The following is a 22,695-nucleotide window of genomic DNA, read 5'->3' as shown; positions in this document are numbered from 1 at the left end:
GGTCAAATAATTCCAATGAACAACAGTATGACCCAATCAAATAATTCGTGACAGTCACAATCACAAGTATCATGCATATTAATAATACAACGCGTGTAATTCCGTATAGGGGGGGGGGGGGGGGGGGGGGGGGGGGGGGGGGGGGGTAGAGACGTAGTTCAGTTGTACAGCGCTCGCCTGATGCGCGATCGATCTAGGATCGATTCCCGTCAGTTGGCCCATTGGGCTATTTCTCGTTCCAGCCAGTGCTCCACAACTGGTGTAGCAATGGCCGTGGTATGTACTATCCTGTCTGTGGGATGGTGCATATAAAAGATCCTTTGCAAGTAATGGAAAAATGTAGCGGGTTTTCTCTGATGACTACGTGTCAGACTTATCAAATGTTTGACAACCAATAGCCAATGATTAATAAATCGATGTTCTCAAGTGGTGTCGTTAAACAATATAAACGTTTAATTCTGTTTTAGTCTATGTTGCACAAGACCCATATTTGTTATACTCACGTCATTCAGACGACTAACTTGCTGTAACCGTTATTGGATTAACAGAATTAAACAGGTAAAGATCGGACTAATTAATTAATATTAAAACATTAATTGTTATTATTATTATTATTATTATTATTATTAATATTATTTTGCTTACATTGTGTCTTCCAGTATCTTCTTCGTTGACTCCAGAGTTAATTCTGCCTTTTCTACTTCGGACGCTAAATACACAAATAAATATATACATTTATAAATAAATAAATAAATAAACTGAGAAATAAATAAATTAATACAGACAAATGAATGAATGACGAGCTAGACAGAGACAGACAGACAGACAGACAGACAGACGCACAAATACAGACATACTCATACAATGACGCACAAATAGACACATACATACAGATAGACAGACACACAACAAACTTTATTTCTAAAATTTGACTTGAGACAATGGATCTGCCTAAGGGAAATTTAACATCGTTTCATATAAATTTTGGAATTTTAGGTTAACTTAAAAAAAAAAATCATAAAAGTAAGCTATGTTGACAAACATACTAATTAAAGTATTTGTAATTGTAATACACACACACACACACACACACACACACATTGTATATATATATATATATATATATATATATATATATTATAAACCTGAATAGAAAGTCCTATTATATGGATGGATAAATAAATAAATACTTAAATATATTAGTATTATACCAGTGCATTAAAGTATCCATATGTATTACCTAATTAATTTGTATTCAAAAAAAAAAAAAAAAAATCAAATTGTAACTTATCATTCAAATTCAGTAAACCATAGACAGACATCTCCAATATCATTTGATACTTTTAAAAATACTGACGTGTAAAACTATTTCTACTATATTTGATTGTCTTGTCACCATGTGTCTTCATTTTAAAATGTATATATAGCTATTTTTAATTATGTTTGCATATATTCTACGAAGAACTCCTGTTGTCATATTGTCACTGTAAATACCCATTGTACTATAATTCCTCATATGCTGTCGTTTGACGGCCGGAGTGTACCGAAATAAAAGTTTCAAAGTTTACATATTTCAAAACGATATTATCTGATATTTACTTTATTATAGCATTTTTTCTCTCAATTATTTAAATAGAAAATGTTGTATATGATAACCACTTAATATGTAAAATTTTGAAAATATTTAATACATAGTTACCTCTGTTTTCCAAATTTCGTATTCTGTCTTCCATGAAGGCTATTCTTCCTTGCATCTTCTCAATCTGATCCGTTTTCGTTTTATTTTCCAGTCTGATTTTTTCGATAACATCATTGGCTCGGGTGAGCTTTTGACTCGCATCGTTCTGACTGCACAATACCTGATCCAGGCTGGATTGCAGTTTCTATGGAAACCAAACATGACATAAGCTAAAACAACAATACAAATTAGACGGAAATAGAAATTAATTGTTTCCTCGTCACATCCGACTGCTAAATTGTTATTTGCGATGACAGAATAGATTACCCTAATTCCACGTGTCCTACTATTCCCAGGACCTAGGCCAGGCACAAACTGTTGCCATGGTGATGACATCGGCGATGCTTTGACCATGACCACTCGTTAAGATTTAGTCTGTCATGGGTTAAAATAAGAAGATTAATAGCAGTGTTAACGCTTCATCTTCAGTTAAGATTTAGTTGGGTTTTATTGTTGTTTTGTTCAACGACACCACTAGAGCTCATTAATTAATTAATCATCGGCTATTGGACGTCAAACATTTGGTAATTCTGGCACGTAGTCATCAAAGTTAAAGTTTGTTTTGTTTAACGACACCACTAGAGCACATTGATTAAGTAAGCATATCGGCTATTGGACGTGAAACATTTGGTAATTCTGACACGTAGTCATCACAGGGAACCCGCTACCTTTTTCCATTAGCAGCAAGGGGTCTTTTATATGCACTTTCTCACAGACAGGAAAGCGCATACCACGGCCTTTGACCAGTTGTGGTGCACTGGTTGGATTGAGAAAGAAAAAAAACAATCAGTTAAATGGATCCACCGAGGTGGTTCGATCCTGCTACGCAGGCACCTCGAATGAGCTAAATTCCGCCCCTGATGATGTTGTCAGATTTGTTGTGTTTGCTTAGAGAGATCATTGGGGTGAGAGGTTGGGGTTGATGGTTTTAGGTCTATTTCCAAGCTACTTAAAACAATGAAGATAAACACAAATAAAAAACAAAACAAACAAAAACAACAAAGAAAAAAAAGGTGAAAATAATAAGAATTTAAATACAAATCAAATGAATGTTTGATAATTGATCAGTATAAATAAACATGTTTTATTTTAAACGTATCATTATTCAGCAATTCTGGATAAGGCGTACGGACTCTCATTTTTGAAGGGAACAAGCTGGGTTTTGCCCGAATTAAACGAAAATGCCAGAATCTGGATTACAACATTTATTCATATTAGCATTACTGTCAAACAGTTATATAGGGTTGCTAAACGAATCACTACGTATTTTTACGTCGATTACAACTAATTTTGAGGGTAGAATTATGGAAATACATGGTAAAAAGGTCCCAAGGCCCAATTTCACAAAACACCTAAGACTAAACCATAGTTCTTGTCACTATTAACAATAAACCAAATATAGTTTAAAATAAACTTATTTCGTTTTCTTTTGCCAATAAAATGCTCCATCTTCCGTAATGAAGTCATTTTCTGTGTCAAATAGATTCCTAACACATTCCTAACGACCGGTTTAACTGCTATTCGCAGACGTATATTTACGATGTTTTGTGAAATTGATTCCAGGTTAGCACATTTCTCCGAATTTCTGTGTCATTTTTGCCCGAATTTGAGGTTTTACTCCAGCACTGGGGGTGGAGGCAGTTACTCTCCATGCCCCCTGTCTTGTACGCTCACATAAACTATTCTTTGCTGCTATTCGGTAGGACTAGCCTAGTTGGCAGCAGCGGCTTTCCGTGAAGCACCCCGTTCCCCGTTTGCCTAATCAATAGTGTTCACTTGGCCGTGCATTATCTTTTGAACAGGACTTTAACCAAAAATAGGCTAAAATAAGAAACAGAAATTATTTTCTCCGAATTCTTTGCTGCTTTTTTGCCCGAATTTGAGGTTTTACTCCAGCACTGGGGGTGGAGGCAGTTATTCTCCATGCCCCCTGTCTTGTACGCTCACATAAACTATTCTTTGCTGCTATTCGGTAGGACTAGCCTATTTGGCATCAGCGGCTTTCCGTGAAGCACCCCGTTCCCCGTTTGCCTAATCAATAGTGTTCACTTGGCCGTGCATTATCATTTTGAACAGGACTTTAACAAAAAATAGGCTAAAATAAGAAACAGAAATTATTTTCTCCGAATTCTTTGCTGCTTTTTTGCCCGAATTTGAGGTTTTACTCCAGCACTGGGGGTGGAGGCAGTTATTCTCCATGCCCCCTGTCTTGTACGCTCACATAAACTATTCTTTGCTGCTATTCGGTAGGACTAGCCTATTTGGCAGCAGCGGCTTTCCGTGAAGCACCCCGTTCCCCGTTTGCCTAATCAATAGTGTTCACTTGGCCGTGCATTATCATTTTGAACAGGACTTTGACAAAAAATAGGCTAAAATAAGAAACAGAAATTAGTATCTAAATGACACATCAATTAATGTGTAGCAGTGTTTATACATATATGCGTACGACTGTATGCTTGCGTGTTTATGCGTACATGTATTTGGAATGCACACACGTTCGTCTTAATGCAGTGCTAATGGATAAAATAAGTAACCACGCGACAAATGTTTTTTTTTTCTGATTATCTAGACTAGTCTAGCAATTCCAACACGCCATACAATCAAACGCCGGCGATTAAACATTTTGTTAAGATCTCATTAACAAACATTTGTTCTTCTCTTTTTTCAGTTACCATTAAACTAATACGTCGAACAATTCATTGGCAAATAGAAACAAAATATCGTTTAAGTGTTTACTAACGCGGAATTAACGTCCCCGCTGTGATAATAAAACACGTCTGCGTGATAAAATGGCCAGTCAATCGTCACGCAATTTCCTCTCCCATAATCACGCTGTTGATATTTCCCGTGTTTATTGGCGCCGACAGGTGGAAAATTAATAGGCTATTATCTGTATCGATTTTCTCTCATACGACCACGCTGTCTGTCAGTACCACGTTCAAGATGATTAGCTTTTTTCGATCAAAGCATTCAGTGATTCCAAATGCAATGGACATCTGCCAGGTGAAGACAGGAAAGAAAAATGCACGTTGCTTTTGAAATATGTTTAATATAAAAGTAAAGTTTGTTTTGTTTAACGACACCACCAGAGCACATTGATATATTAATCATCGGCTATTGGGTGTCAAACATTTGGCAATTCTGACTCGTAGTCAACAGAGGAAACCCACGACATTTTCTAATGCAGCAAGGGATATTTTATATGCACTTTCCCAGAGACAGGAAAGCACATACCACGGCCTTTGACCAGTTGTTGTGCACTGGTTGGAACGAGACAAAACCCAATCAGTAGAACGGATCCACTAAAGTGATTCGATCCTGCAACGTAAACACCTCTAGTGAGCGCTCAGCCGACTGAACTAAATCTCGCACCCTGTTTAATATAAACGTCAGGGCCCAAGTTCACAGAACATCGTCAGCCTAGTTTTTCACGTAAACGTAAATCTACGACGAAACCACAATTATATTTACTATTATAGTACAACAAATATAGTTTAAAATAAACATATTTCATTTTCATTTGCTCTTAAAATGCTCCATCTTCTGTAATGATGTAATTTTCAGCGTGAAATAGACGCCAAAAACATATAACTGTATGACCGATATAACCGCTAGTCGCAGACGTAAACTTACAATGTTTTGTAAAATAGGCCCCAGGTTATTTTTTTTTTAAATATAAAAAGCCTCGCTACTTAATTACGTTAAATGCATCAGGGTTCCCCCCCCCCCCCCCCGGGACATTGCTTACGATATTTTTCAACAAAATACTGAGAAATAACTGTGTTAAATATTTGTAGGATATTAAACGAGTTTCCATTGCGTATCATGTGTATGTCCCGAGTGAAATAATTTTCAATTTTCACGAGCTTTAGCGAGTCACAATGAAAATTATTTCACAAAGGACATAAACAATATATATAATGGTAGCGAGTTTAATATATTACTTATGACCCATGATCGATCTTAATTTATATCACTCAACTCGATTGGTTGACGTGCCTTTAAGGTTGTAGTGCGTCAATGGATGACGTCACGAAGTCACTTTGCGTTCTAGTGGAACGTATCACTTTGATATGTTACAAGATATTTTTAACCATATGGGCAATAAAGAAAAATACGGCACTTGCAAACATGATACTGGAACTTTCAGTGTGATAGGTTAGTCACTACTCCAACGAGCCAGCGATGTTTGAAAGTGGCTTTGTTATTACTACTCGCACGAGCGCGGACAATAAACATGTTTTGTCTGATTCACGCCTCGTTGAACCCTTGTACCATTTACTTAAACTATACATAACGGTCGGGAGCATATCTGTACTTAACCACTCCATTATCGGTCACAAGAGGTCATTATTGGGTGGGTCTCATATATATTTACATGTATCCTCTCTCTCTCTCTCTCTCTCTCTCTCTCTCTCTCTCTCTCTCTCTCTCTCTCTCTCTCTCTCCACACACACTCGTACATACACACACACGTGTATGTATATATACATACATACATACATGTTAGCTACAAGTGCAGCGGCCGTAAATAACATTTAGTAAAAAAAACCCTGGTTTTTGAGGATATGTAAGAAATAGAATAATACATTCGTGTTCGCTAGATACCATTTATCTCACAACTCGTTGTTTAAAAGTGTATCAAACTCGCTTTAACTCGTTTTAAAACAACTCGTTGTGAGATAAATGGTATCTAACGAACACGAATGTATTATTCTATATATATATATCCGATTTAGTTTAACACCACCCAGATTTGTAATAGTGCTTTACGTTCATATTGACTGTAAGTCTTGTTATGTTGTAGATAGAAATTGTTACTGGTTCTGTATCATAAGGTGTTGCTTAGACCAAAACATAAATAACAATCGGATGGCCAATATTTCCAATTTCTTTTATCTATTAACAACCTGTTACATTTTCTGTGCATCGTCATCATCATCATTATTATTACAATGGTCTCTGAAACCATGACCCCACCGTCACCCCGAAGTAGCCATGGTGATGAAACTGTGGTGGTGTCTTAGACGATGTTTAGAATATTGTGTGATGCACTTATATAAACAATGTAGGCATAATGACGTTCCTAGTTTTAAATGTCTTTTACCTTTTTCTCTTCTTTGACTGTCTCATGTTTAGATTTCAGGTCATCTATTTCATCTTGTTTCACCTTTAGCTCTCTTTCCCTAAAATAACAAATATAAAACAGAATGAATGGACGGAAGGATGAATGAATGGATGGATGAATGAACGAATGTATGACCAATGAATGAATGACGAACATACGAACGCATGAACGAACGAACGCACGAACGAACGAACGAACGCACGTACGAACGAACAAACGAACGAACAAAAGAATGAACGAATGAATGAATTGACCCCAGGTATTTTCACGTACTAAAGGTTACATTAGGTTTTATGTCGGTTACTTACCAAGACAAATATATGATATGATATGCTCACCGTGTATGTTTATTTTTGTGAATATGACGATGTTGATCAAAATTCGATAAAGAAACCTTTGTACATGAATATACATGTATTTATTTATTTATACTTGTGCATTCCAGACCGACATTTACACTTCCTTCTACATGATCATCTGCGTGGCTAGATCCAGAATTTTGTAGGGGTGGGGGTAGTTTTGGGCGATCACATAATTCTTAAAAAGGGCAATTGTGAAATAAAGATGCTCGGAAATACGTTTTCAGAACATTTACTGTTGCATATTGTGACGGATGAATTGAAAAAAAGGACCGAAAAAAGAAAAAGAGCAATTCAAACGGGTGGGGAGGTAGTCACGGGACCTCTGTGACCCCCCTCCGAATCTGCCCATGCTCGAGGTACATTTCTGTATATTACGATATCTTTACGATCAACAGTTTTGCAAAAGGGGTACTGACATAGAAACGTATTTGTTCTGGAGTCTTGCCAAACTGCATTATGCATTTTATTGAATATCTATTTGGATACTTGACATTTTGACATTATGATCAAAATATTGTAACTGAACTGTCAAACTTAATATCATTGTCTTGGCTTAAGGTTGAAACAAAATTAAAGCGACTGCACATATACAATATCTTTATAATAATTACAATATTCATTCAAAATATTTCAGTGTTGACATCTTTGTTCCTTTTATTATAGGTTATTTAACTGATTTTTGATTATCATCGGAGAAGGAGAAAGAATTTTTATTATTTTTTAAATTATTATTATTATTATTATTTTTTTTTTTTTTTTACAAAAGTATCTTTTCTCATGTTCTAAACTCCCGCTGCGGTTGCTTTCTCCGAGTGTTTGAATGACAACACAGCAACCATGTAACGTTAGAACGAATGGCAAATCGTAAAGTTCAATAGCTAATGTTTATAATCGATTAATTCGTTATGTCTATAAAGAGTAAAACGCCAAAGATACATATAGAATAAACTGATCGTCAGCCGTACACGATCAAATTTGACCTACTGACGATCGTGTACGGCTCACTATCAGTTTATCCTATATGGTTGCAGCGTGAGATCATTTGACTCATCTTATATTATAACACATATACAAGAATCACCCGAAACGAGAGACAGAGATTGTATATGGTGAAATATTTACAGAAAATAATAATCATTCATTCATTCATTTATTCATTCATCAATTCATTCAACCATTCGTTCATTCATTCGCGTATATGTGTATTGTGTGATGTTTTGTATGTAATGCATTGTGTGTAAATGTGTATATGTGTGATGTGTTTGTATGTAATGCATTGTGTGTAAATGTGTATATGAGTATGACGTGATGTGTTTGAATGTAATGTATTGTGTGTATATGTGTATGGTGTGATGTGTTTGAATGTAATGTATTGTGTGTATATGTGTATGGTGTGATGTGTTTGAATGTAATGTATTGTGTGTATACGTGTATGGTGTGATGTGTTTGAATGTAATGTATTGTGTGTATATGTGTATGGTGTGATGTGTTTGAATGTAATGTATTGTGTGTATACGTGTATGGTGTGATGTGTTTGTATGTAATGCATTGTATGTAAATGTGTATATGTGTATGGTGTGATGTGTTTGTATGTAATGCATTGTGTGTAAATGTGTATATGTGTATGGTGTGATGTGTTTGTATGTAATGCAGTGTGTGTATATGTGTATGGTGTGATGTGTTTGTATGTAATGTAATGTATTGTGTGTATATATGTATATGTATATGGTGTGATGTGTTTGTATGTAATGCATTGTGTGTATATGTGTATGGTGTGATGTGTTTGTATGTAATGTATTGTGTGTATATGTGTATGGTGTGATGTGTTTGTATGTAATGTATTGTATGTATATGTGTATATGTGTATGGTGTGATGTGTTTGTATGTAATGTATTGTGTGTATATGTGTATATGTGTATGGTGTGATGTGTTTGTATGTAATGCAGTGTGTGTATATGTGTATGGTGTGATGTGTTTGTATGTAATGTAATGTATTGTGTGTATATATGTATATGTGTATGGTGTGATGTGTTTGTATGTACTGTATTGTGTGTATATGTGTATGGTGCGATGTGTTTGTATGTAATGTAATGTATTGTGTGTATATATGTATATGTGTATGGTGTGATGTGTTTGTATGTAATGTATTGTGTGTATATGTGTATGATGTGATGTGTTTGTATGTAATGCAGTGTGTGTGTATGTGTATGGTGTGATGTGTTTGTATGTAATGTAATGTATTGTGTGTATATATGTATGTGTATGGTGTGATGTGTTTGTATGTAATGTATTGTGTGTATATGTGTATGATGTGATGTGTTTGTATGTAATGCAGTGTGTGTGTATGTGTATGGTGTAATGTGTTTGTATGTAATGTAATGTATTGTGTGTATATATGTACGTGTATGGTGTGATGTGTTTGTATGTAATGTATTGTGTGTATATGTGTATGATGTGATGTGTTTGTATGTAATGCAGTGTGTGTGTATGTGTATGGTGTGATGTGTTTGTATGCAATGTAATGTATTGTGTGTATATATGTATATGTATATGGTGTGATGTGTTTGTATGTAATGTATTGTGTGTATATGTGTATGGTGTGATGTGTTTGTATGTAATGTATTGTGTGTATATGTGTATGGTGTGATGTGTTTGTATGTAATGTATTGTATGTATATGTGTATATGTGTATGGTGTGATGTGTTTGTATGTAATGTATTGTGTGTATATGTGTATGGCGTGATATGTTTGTATGTAATGTATTGTGTGTATATGTGTATATGTGTATGGTGTGATGTGTTTGTATGTAATGTTTTGCGTGCATATGTGTATGGCGTGATGTGTTTGTATGTAATGTATTGTGTGTATATGTGTATGGTGTGATGGTGATGTGTTTGTATGTAATGTATTGTGTGTATATGTGTATGGCGTGATGTGTTTGTATGTAATGTATTGTGTGTATATGTGTATGGTGTGATGTATTTGTATGTAATGTATTGTATGTATATGTGTATATTTGTATGGTGTGATGTGTTTGTATGTAATGTATTGTGTGTATATGTGTATGGCGTGATGTGTTTGTATGTAATCCATTGTGTATATATGTGTATATGTGTATGGTTTGATGTATTTATATGTATTGTGTTGTATGTGTGTGTGTATCATATGTCCATACGTGTAAACAATGTGTATATTATATTTGTCTGCTGTGTGTGTGTATGGTGTGTTGCGTTTGTGTGTATCTTGTGTCTATACGTGTATCCAATCTAAATGTAGTTGTCTGTTGTGTGTGTATATGTATGGTGTGTTATTCGCGTGTAATGTGTTGTGTGTATGTGTGTATGGTGTGTCCATACGTGTATGCAATCTGTATATATCTGTATGTTGTGCGTATGTGCATTGTGTAATGTGTTTGTAATGTGTTGTGTGTATGCGTGTATCTTGTGTCCATATGTGCATGCAATCTGTATATATCTGTATGTTGTGTGTATGTGTATTGTGTAATGTGTTGTGTGTATGTGTGTATCTTGTGTCCATATGTGCATGCAATCTGTATATATCTGTATGTTGTGTGTATGTGTATTGTGTAATGTGTTTGTATTGTGTTGTGTGTATGTGTGTATCTTGTGTCCATATGTGCATGCAGTCTGTATATATCTGTATGTTGTGTGTATGTGTATTGTGTAATGTGTTTGTATTGTGTTGTGTGTATGTGTGTATCTTGTGTCCATATGTGCATGCAGTCTGTATATGTTTTCTGTGTGTGAGTCATCTGGTTATATATGTGTTATTTGTTTTGAATTGGTGTGTACGGTGTGATCTGGTATGGGGTGTCTCTGTGTGCGTGCATGGTGTGTTGTGTGCGCGCGTTTATGTATGTGGTTCTGTGTACATATGCTATGTGTGGTTTGTGTATGGGTGTGTATGTGAGTGGTGGTGTATGCAAGTGATATATCTAAGAGGGTGTGTGTGTGTGTGTGTGGGGGGGGGGGGGGTCACAGGGGATAGCCCCCTCTACATTATGAGATTATTTTGTTTTCATTTTTTACATTAGAGAATCCGGGGAATGCCTTCGGGAACGTTTGTGGCCTTCAGCTACATATCATTAGGGCACCCACCTAAATGGATTTTCTGATCCGCCACTGTATGTTGAGTGTACACTGTATACATATTGACGTGTGTAGTGAATGATATCGCTCTCTTCTCACATTTATAAAACTGAATCCCCTTTCTCTTCAACCCCCTCCCCCAAACCACCACTAGACCTCAAGTTAGAAAAAAGCATATACACCCAAATAACATTAATTTGTGTGCAAGCATACATATGTTGGTTCAGGGCCAGAAAACAACAACAATGGATTAATAAACAATGTTTTCTCGAAAACACGCTCACAAAGAGAACAATGATGACACCAGCATAGATTTGTGTACATGTATTAATTTATCGCAATATCAGGCCTTACCTTTCGGCTAAATCAGAGAGTGCCGATTCTATGATTGGTTTAATACTCTGGACTTGTAGCGACGTCCGCCTCGCGTAACAACGGCCCGACATACCCACAGGCAATGTTGTCACAACGACACTTCCACAAGCTATAAACCTTTTCAACGACTACAACAGCAGACCGCCTTTTATACCACACCATTACATCCTCGTGTTGCAGTGGAACATAGCTGGTTGCATATCCGAGTAGTCAGAAACTGGTAACACAAGATAGTTTGTACATGACCGTTAACGAAATGTCGAATTAGTTTTTTCTCCGGCATGGACCATCGGTGACGCCATGTGAAGTGAACAAGGTTAATGTAGTGTACTCGGGGCCATCCGCGCGTGAACAACAAGCAGGGTGTTTAGGAAAATCACCGAAATAATTGAGACCTGATAGGATTTAACAGTCACAAAGGAAACATTTCGAGTCTTCAAACAATGCATACAAATGTAATCCGTTTACTCTCCAACGTTATGCCGGAAAAGATAGAGAGAGAGAGAGAGAGAGAGAGAGAGAGAGAGAGAGAGAGAGAGAGAGAGAGAGAGAGAGAGAGAGAGAGAGAGAGAGAGAGAGAGAGAGAGAGAGAGAGAGAGGAAGAGGGAGAGAGAGAGAGTGTGAGAGAGAGACCGAGACAGAGAGAGAGAGAGAGAGAGAGAGAGAGAGAGAGAGAGAGAGAGAGAGAGAGAGAGAGAGAGAGAGAGAGAGAGATGGGCGAGGACCATACTGTTCTGTGCTCTATACTACCTTATTTATATATCGTCATTTTAATTACATATCATTCATATAGTATAATGCCTATGCCATAGTATTTGTCACATTACAATAATGTTTACTAATTCAACCAGAAGGTAGAAATAGGTTAGGCAGATGTGATACTGTAGGATTAATAACCATATTGTTCAAATAACGCACGCATGCACACGTGCTGAACTAAATACACATGGGCAAACAGCATACTAGCATTCCCTTTACATAAGTATACATGTAACCTATAGGTAGTACTAAACCAAATAACTTCCGGCTGGGTCAAAGTTCAAGGTGCACCCAACTTTTGATGGAGCAGTTAATACCACACGTCCTGTCATTGGTGATCAATGTGAGTGTGTTTGTCGTCAAAACCAAAACAAAATTAGTTTCATGTGGGCACATTTATGCAATTCTATTTCATCTAGTACCATTGTGTCAAGTAGCCTTGTACTTGAAACGTGTGAGGTAGCTGTAAGAATAAGTACTATACTTTCGTGCGGAACTAGAGTAGTCATAGAGCAGCTTAACCCCATTTTTTTCTGATTCACTTTAAGGGTGCGGGGTGGTAGTATTTATATCCGTGGTGTATATGTCGATTGATACACTGCAGGCAGGAATTTTACCCACATATATCATGACATATGTAATATTTTCGTCTGTGGGATTTGATTTGGCGGTATACATTCTTTATGGCGGCTTCCAACTTATGTACACATTTATTATGAAAATAGAACAGGTGTAAATAAGTCTATCAACTATTAATTATTCTGTAGGTTACTCCCTTACTCACTCACCCACTCACTCGTTCACTCACTCGTTCATTCACTCAGTCACTCACTAACTCACCCACTCACTCGTTCACTCACTCACACACTCACTTAGTCACCCACTCATTCGTACACTCACTCACCAAAAACTCTCACTCACTAACCCACCCACCCATTCACTCACTCACACACTCATTCACCCACTCACTCATTCACTCACCTACCCACCCACCCTCCCACCCACTCATTTGTTCACTCACTCACTCACCCACACCACCACACTCACTCGTTCACTCACTCATCCATCCACCCACCCACTCACCAAAAACTCACTCACTAACCCACCCACCCACTCACCCGTTTACTCACTCGTTCACTCACTTACCCACTCACTCACCAAAAACTCACTCACTAACCCACACTCACCCACTCTCTCGTTCATTCACTCACACCTAATCACTCGTTCACTCACTCACTCACTCACCCACTCATGCAATCAATCATTCATCCACTCACCCACCCACCCACCCACTCACTCATTCACTCACCAACGCGCTCGTTGATTCACTCACTCCGATCCCGGTTCCCGACAGTGATATTTGTCTAAATAACTGGAGTCAATTTTACAAAACATCCAAACAGGAAATGAAAATTTACTGTTTTCTTAAAAATTTTACCTTTTAACATTGAATGACCTCTGGTGACTCTCCCCCCCCCCCCCCCCCCCCCCCCCCCCCCCCCCAAACACACTTTTCAAAGCTGACGGCCACAGGAATATGACGCAGCACACGGAGTAACTATGGTGATCGCTTTGACTCTCTGGTAGAACGAAATCCTATTTTAAGCTACTTTGTTTTTGGAATCTGCCTCCAGACTATACTTTTTGTTTGCGTCTGTCGTACCTGAGATTGACATCTATGTTATGCAGAAAAGTACATCATTACGGGAGACTGAACATTGTAAGAAAGGAAAGAAGGGAATGTTTTATTAAACGACGTACTCAACACATTTTACTTACGGTTATATGGAGTCAGACATATGGTTATGGACCACACAGATTTTGAGAGAGGAAACTCGCTGTCGCCACTTTATAGGCTATTCTTTTTTCGATTAGCAGCAAGGAATCTTTTATATGCACCATCCCACAGACAGGATAGTACACACCACGGCCTTTGTTACACCAGTTGTGGAGCACTGGCTGGAACGAGAAATAGCCCAATGGGCCAACCAACGGGAATCGATCATAGATCGATCGGGCATCAGGCGAGTGCTGTACCACTGAGCTACGTCCCGCCCAGAACATTGTAAGGACGACAGAAAATGATATACATATTATACTTCAAACTATATCTACCGGCCTCAGTGGCGTCGTGGTTAGGCCATCGGTCTACAGGCTGGTAGGTACTGGGTTCGGATCCCAGTCGAGGTATGGGATTTTTAATCCAGATACCGACTCCAAATCATGAGTGAGTGCTCCGCAAGGCTTAGTGGGTAGGTGTAAACCACTTGCACCGACCATTAATCCATAACTGGTTCAACAAAGGCCATGGTTTGTGCTATCCTGCCTGTGGGAAGAGCAAATAAAAGATCTCTTGCTGCTAATCGGAAAGAGTAGCCCATGTAGTGACGACAGCGGGTTTTCTCTCAAAATCTGTGTGGTCCTTAACCATATGTCTGACGCCATATAACCGTAAATAAAATGTGTTGAGTGCGTCGTTAAAAAACCCATTTCCTTCCGTCCTTCGTATGTGTAAATCAAGGCTTACGATGTTTTGTTAAATTGATCCCTGGTTTCCATTTCAAGAGCAATCGGTGATTAACGATGGCTTGAACGCAGAGTAAAAAGTAGAACTTCCATTCATTTATTCATTCATTCATTCGTTCGTTCGTTCGTACGTACGTACATACGTACGTACGTACGTACATACATACATACATACATACATACATACATATGCTTTATGGATGTCTTGATAGCTGAGAACATATCGTGGCAAGTATGCAAGTTGCGGACGATTCGGTGCCACAGGTTCGAGTCCTAGCAACCGCACGTGACAAATTATGAGGCCAGAAAGGATTTAATTATCCCCTGCGCCAGTGTGTTAATATCTATGTATGTAATAGTGAACCTCGGCATACATACAATATATAGATATTCATACATCAATACATACTAGGCAGTGTTAGGTTTTATTTACGTAAGCTGGATCGACCGCGTAGCTTGTAGGTCCCATGCATATGGTTGAGTTAAAGAGCATCCTTTTTTATGGATGTCTTGATAGCTCAGAACCTATCGTGGCAAGTCTACAAGTTGCGGGCGATTCGGTGTCATATTGGATAATTTGTGAGGCCAGAAAGGATTTAATTATCCCCTGCGCCAGTGAGTTAATATATATTTATGTAATAGTCAACCTCGACATACATACAATATATATATATATTTATACATGAATACATACATACATTCATACATCCAGAAAGGATTTAATTATCTCCTGCGGCAGTGTGTTAATGTCTATATATGTAATAGTCAACCTCGACATACATACAACATATATATATATATATATATATATATATATATATATATATATATATATATATTCATACATCAATACATACATTCATTCATACATTCATTCATTCACTTTGTAACCTTGTTTACTTTAGTTACAGCTGCCGATCTGAATTGGGTCCTCGACGACCAGTGTTGATATATGTACCCCTGTAACATAACTGTAACATAACGGTATTCAGTTCAATTCTTTACTAACCTTACGCTTTTACACTTTATCATTTGTACACTGACAATAAGGTAAGCTGTAAACAAAATGACATAACAGGTGTATTCGAGTACTGCTGTTAGGCAACACACTATCGACTACACTAACAATGAACGGTTCAAATAACACTCGCATGTTTACGTTAAACACGTGACGTAACAAACGTTACAAATGATAGTTGTAATACCGTTATTAAAAATGTCCAAATTTTAGAGTGGTGTCTGTTTTTGTATTGTGTTTATTACTGGGTAAAGCTTGGCAGAGAAAAAGTACCCAAATTTCCAGTTTATGGAGGATAAATGTTTGGAAAATGTACAAACTCTGTTGTATAGGTGAATTTGGAAGGCAAAACACACCCTACTCGTATTATATGTAAAAGGGCTCTAATGTAAGCATGTTTAAGTTTTGTCAAGCGATCACCCATAAAATAATTGCTAGAACCCTGGATTAGTCTAACATATTTCTTTTAATTATTTTGACACAAATACAAAACAATCTAATTATAATTAGCTCCACTGATTAATTACTATTACCTGTGGATCTAACAGCACCCCGTTGGAGCTCATGTTCAGTTGACCTTTCATTCAACCAGTCGAAACCATACTTGCAAATTCATGCCAGGTTTGAAAAGAATTTGAAAACATTCGAGATTATGCCGATGATATACGAAATGATTTGGGTGAATTACGAAGTATGCCGGAAACTAATTTCAATATATATATATATATATATATATATATATATATATATATATATATTTTTGTTTTTGTTTTTTTTATAAAATTCATTTCAAGACGAAACAAAACCGTGATGGTATAGCCATAAAATCTGTTAATACTAGTATATAATCCAGAGCTTATTATTGCACTTTTCTCCATGTTTTTTAATGTTGAAATAGACCAACAAGTTCGCCTATTGAATAAATAGTCTCGCCCGATATTTTTTGAATTTGTATGCTCCCGAATATCTCTATAAAAAGCGAAGTGTAATTGGTCGATATTTAAATTGTTATTTATAGATGAAATGTCACCTGGACATGTGAGTCCACGCAATGATGTTAGATGATGTTAGATCTACTGGTAGACCAGTAGAACTAATTTTAATCAGATTGAATACAAAATAGACTTTAGATGTGATTATGTGTGGATACCTTTTGTTCTAAAGTTCTAAAGTTTCAACATTGTTTTCAATTGTTATTTGTATTGATTCAGTCTTTGGTTTTGAACATTTCTTTTAATCACTTAACATTTGAACAACCAGCCCCAGAATTTTGTTTTACTATGAGAATAACACCAAGTCCACAAATAAAAAAACAATGGAAAAACATACCGTTTTTCTGTATAGCAATATCTCTGCATGATCTCTTTATAAATTATTCCATCAAAAGAGGTGTACCTTCATAGCAGTCGTATTCATTAAAATATTCCTATGTTATTTTTGTGTTACTGTAACTGCAGAGAAAAAAAAATCACGACTCTAGTGAATATAGGTAGACGTTTCACTAACAAAAGGCACGACTCTAGCGAATATATATAGGTAGATATTTCACTAATACTGATCATCTGATTGTAAAATAACACCAATTATCTCGTTTTAAATTTATCAGAAAGTCTGGCGTAAAACATCCAAAATCCTTACTAATCAAATAAAGAACAGGATATTTCTATTTTAGTATTTATAACATACAGAGGGCGTTTTGTTTAAATTAATGCTACCTTTTAATTTTTTCACACTTTGTAGTTGATGACTACTTGACACACACGGTAATTTTTAGAACATTGTTGCCAAATATACATCAATTGGCCAAAAAATAGCACAAAATTATAACGAACTCCTACTGGCAGTAGCTAGCGGAAATTTCTCTATTAGCTCAGTTGACTGAGTGCAGGAATCTGTGTTTCGAATCTCCTCAGTGGAAGCTGATTTAAATGTTCCAACCCGTGCACCACAACTGGACGAAGGAAGGAAATGTTTTATTTAACAACGCACTCAACACATTTTTAATTACGGTTATATAGCGTCGGACATATAGTTGGTTAAGGACCACACAGATATAGAGACAGGAAACCCGTTGTCGCCACTTCATGGTCTACTCATGTCGATTAGCAGTAAGGGATCTTTTATATGCACCATCCCATAGACATGATAACACATACCACGGCCTTTGATATACCAGTCGTCATGCACTGGCTGGAGCGAGAAATAGCCTAATGGGCCCACTGACGGGAATTGATCCCAAACCGACCGCGCATCAAGCGAACGCTTTACCACTAGGCTACTTCCCGCCCCCACAACTGGACGAAGACCGTGGTATGTGCTTTTCTGTCTGTGGGAAAGTGCATTTAAAAGATCGCTTGCTGCGTTAGGAAAAAAGTAGCAGGTTTTCTCTGATGACTACTTATCAGAATTGCCAAATGTTTGACATTCAGTAGCCGATGATTAATAAATCAATGTGCTCTAGTGGTGTCGTTAAACAAAACAAACAAAATGTTACATTTATACTGTTATACGACGGAAAAATTGCGTAGCTCTCATAAGAGAATTCAGCAAGTATACACCCTAGTAAAATTATTTATAAAATAAACATCCACTCATCCACCCGTCTATTTATTTCACATAGGTTTTACGTCTCACTAATGGAATGTTTACCGCATATCGTGAGAGACCACTGTATCGGAGTCTGTGGTTTATACCTACAATGACGAGCGTACAATGCAACACAAGCCACTCGCCCGAGTGCGCCGAACACCGCGCGATCTACACCAAACACGTCAGCTGATTACCACATTCCTGAACTCACTCAATCCTTAATTTTCTCTTTCACCTCCTCGCAAATCGTTATCAGTATATATTAAAAAAAAAAAAAAAAAAAAAAAAAAAACCAACCCCAAAAACACCCTCCCCAAACAACCCCCCAAGCTCATACAAACACAGAAACACACGTGTACACACACACTCATACAGACACAACACTCAGAAATACAGACAAAGACTTACACCTATACCAATATACAGTGTAACCTCCCAAGACCGGACCCTCTGTAAACCGGAATTCCCTCAAAATCGGACGTTTTACAGAGTCCTTTTTTAAACACCAGTACACAACTTGACCTCTCTAAACCGGATCCATCTTAAAGGTAGGGTCAACCCAAACAAGAGCCTTATGTGTTGAAAAGATGCATACCCGGACCGCCAACACATACTGACACTTTAGCAAATGAAAAACGCGCAATTTTAGAGTTAATAAAAAAACCATGATTATTCCTGCTAACTGGGGGCAGCCATTTTGTTTCGTTTTTGTGACGTCCGGTGGGATAGCTTGGGGCGAAGTGACGTCAGCTCCTGACCATCTCCTGTATGTACAGTGTAAACAAAAGCAGTAATTTTCGACAAGGCGTTTCTCTTTGATCAATCTGACTTGTAAAAGAGCATAAATGACGTAATATTATAATAAACTATTTAACTAAATATATTTCAAGTTGCATTAACGGAACAAAATGGGGTTATAGTATTTTTCTCTGTTAAATAATCCAAAGGGAAAATGTACAAAATTAGGCCTATTGATATGTTACGCTGGAACAAAAACGACAACCCACGATACCCAAGTGATAATTTTCGTTTCTTTGGGACTACGTAATTGGTCAGTTCTGTGCTTTTAGATGGAAAAGTCTACTTAATCAATAGTTTTACAGAACTATTTACAGTAATAAATCATGTCCATTACAATTTTAGGGGCGACAGGTAATATTCCACAATACCGGTATGTATTTTTGTGTCTAGACAGCGTCAATTAATTGGCTCGTCTGGTTACCAATCAAATACACACCTGCCAATCAGGAATCACAGGTAGAAGCAACTAACAGCATAGACCAATTAACTAAGAAAACACTCCGTGTATCATTTCAGTACTCAGGTTAATGCATGGGCAAAACATTGTTAATTGTTTCGACTTGTTGTGTAGCCACTTTGACAATGGTATTTTATTTTGTATTGAAAACTAATATATATAGTGCTGGATACACTTATTGCTAGCTTACTGGGATGTGTATTATTACAGAACATTGCAATGTATGACTATTTATCATCCAGCAAAAACCAGGTAGATTGTGTTTCTCTAGATCTAAGGCTCATTCCTGACGTGACGCGTTAAGTATTACGTAACCACCAGCTCGCCAGAGGGCGTACTCACTGAGATGGTACAAAATGCCTGCGCTCGTTATATATAATTTAACCGTTTTATTAATTAACTATACGATTATACGTGTTGATATTAAGCAATAATGTGCATTATACATCGTTGAATATGCATACCAGGCCAAATGCCTTAATTGTCCTCTCCTTTAACACCGGACATTTTATTGGTGCAGACCGGCCTCGGTGGCGTCGTGGTTAGCCATCGGTCTACAGGCTGGTAGGTACTGAGTTCGGATCCCAGTCGAGGCATGGGATTTTTAATCCAGATACCGACTCCAAACCCTGAGTGAGTGCTCCGCAAGGCTCAATGGGTAGGTGTAAACCACTTGCACCGACCAGTGATCCATAACTGGTTCAACAAAGGCCATGGTTTATGCTATCCTGCCTGTGGGAAGCGCAAATGAAAGATCCCTTGCTGCTAATCGGAAAGAGTAGCCCATGTAGTGGCGACAGCGCGTTTCCTCTTAAAATCTGTGTGGTCCTTAACCATATGTCTGACGCAATATAACCGTAAATAAAATGTGCTGAGTGCGTCGTTAAATAAAACATTCCTTTCTTTTATTGGTGCTAAGGGTGTCCGGTTTATCTGTGTTTCACTGTAGAAGAAACAGGAACACATACACACCGAAACACAGATAAACACAAATAGACACAACACACGCACACGGATATACGCGCGAATACAAAAAAAACAAAAACACGCACGCATAAAGCGATATAACAAATTAAAACACACAGAGGAACACACCCACACACGCAGTCAACCCCCCCCCCCCCCACACACACACGGATATAGGCGCGAATGCAGGAAGAAACACGCATGCAGAAAGCGATATAATATACATTTTTGTATTCAAAAGTGCATTTTCTGCATGATGTCACAAACATTAGCTGAACACAAAACGACAACCAACATTTGACAGTTGTGTGAATAGAGTTACAACTAGGCATGCCTTTCCATTCTGTATTCTAACAACTATCCAAACACATTAATGCGTTGCCAACAACTGGGGACCTTATCTGGTCTAGGTGTTGTAAAACTGAATTCTATTACCAGGTCACGGGGTTAACGGCATAGAGACCCGTGCATTTCACTGCATAACACACATACACTGTTTACCATGGCGCATTTAATCTGGCGCTATGAGTGAATAGCAAGCATTTTCGCTTTAGAAGATCATGAATATCAGAAAATATAATGTACAGACAGCATCGTGCATTCCAAGTAACGGAGATAAGGCCAATATAAATTACATTCTTCCGCCCCATGACAAGTATACCCTTGTATATATGAGATCGTACTTGAATCTTTGTTGTGTATATACTCGAATATTTATCACCACCATCATCACCACCACCGTCACTACTATCATCTTCACCACTACAATCACCACCACCACCATCATCATCATCATCATCGCTATCATCATCACCATCATCATCGCCACCATCACCACCACCATCATCGCCATCATCATCACCATCATTATCAAAATCACCATCGCCACCATCACCACCACCGCCATCATCATCTTCACCACCACCACTACCACCACCACCACCACCACCACCATCATCATCATCATCATCATCACCACCACAATCACTACTATCATCCTCACCACCACAATGATAATAATAATTATCGTGACTATTATCACTATCGACATCGTCATCAGCATCATCGTCGTCCTCGTCCTCGTCCTCTTCATGTAAGCATGACATTCCATAACGTTTTGTTTGGTTTTTGTATCGTGTTACAACTGTGTATTTATACTATAAATAGCATTTATACTTACACAACAATACGACTTGAATATGCCAACGGTTTTGTTGATAAGATATATACTTTTTGAAGAAGTGACATAAGACCACGAAATCTGAAATCCTATAAGGTGAAGACGATCTACCAGGGCTGTTTGATGTAGATAAGGATGGCTATATTCTAATATGGGTGAAGACCATCTACCAGGGTTGTTTGATGTAGATACGGATGGCTATATCCTAACATGGGTGAAGACCATCTACCAGGGTTGTTTGATGTAGATAAGGATGGCTATATTCTAATATGGGTGAAGACCATCTACCAGGGTTGTTTGATGTAGATAAAGATGGCTATATTCTAATATGGGTGAAGACCATCTACCAGAGTTGTTTGATGTAGATAAGGATGGCTATATTCTAATATGGGTGAAGGCCATCTATCAGAGTTGTTTGATATAGATAAGGATGGCCTAGTCCTAATAGAGGTGAATACCATCTACCAGGGATGTTTGAAATAGATAAGGATGGCTATATCCTAATATGGGTGAAGACCATCTACCAGGGTTGTTTGATATAGATAAGGATGGCTATATTCTAATATGGGTGAAGACCATCTACCAGGGTTGTTTGATGTAGATAATGATGGCTATATCCTAATAGGGGTGAAGACCATCTACTGGGGTTGTTTGATATATATAGATAAGGGTGGCTATATTCTAATA

At 37.5% G+C, this 22,695-nt stretch overlaps 1 protein-coding gene across 1 annotated transcript in view; it reads right to left on the bottom strand.

The window, feature by feature from the left end:
* LOC121389100 (nuclease SbcCD subunit C-like) overlaps positions 1-22,695 on the bottom strand; it is a 45,666-nt gene that overhangs the window by 20,124 nt on the left and 2,847 nt on the right. The window contains exons 2-4 of the mRNA XM_041520715.1: positions 6,846-6,924; positions 1,700-1,883; positions 646-709 (exon numbers count right to left, since the gene is read on the bottom strand). Of these exons, the coding sequence (XP_041376649.1) occupies positions 646-709; positions 1,700-1,883; positions 6,846-6,924 (327 nt within the window). The remainder of the gene's footprint in view (positions 1-645; positions 710-1,699; positions 1,884-6,845; positions 6,925-22,695) is intronic.

This window comes from Gigantopelta aegis, chromosome 14 (genome assembly GCF_016097555.1).
Source record: "Gigantopelta aegis isolate Gae_Host chromosome 14, Gae_host_genome, whole genome shotgun sequence".
Classification (NCBI taxonomy): Eukaryota; Metazoa; Mollusca; class Gastropoda; order Neomphalida; family Peltospiridae; genus Gigantopelta; species Gigantopelta aegis.
Note: the sequence above shows the minus strand (reverse complement) of the source record. Positions and strands in the feature narration are given on the sequence as shown.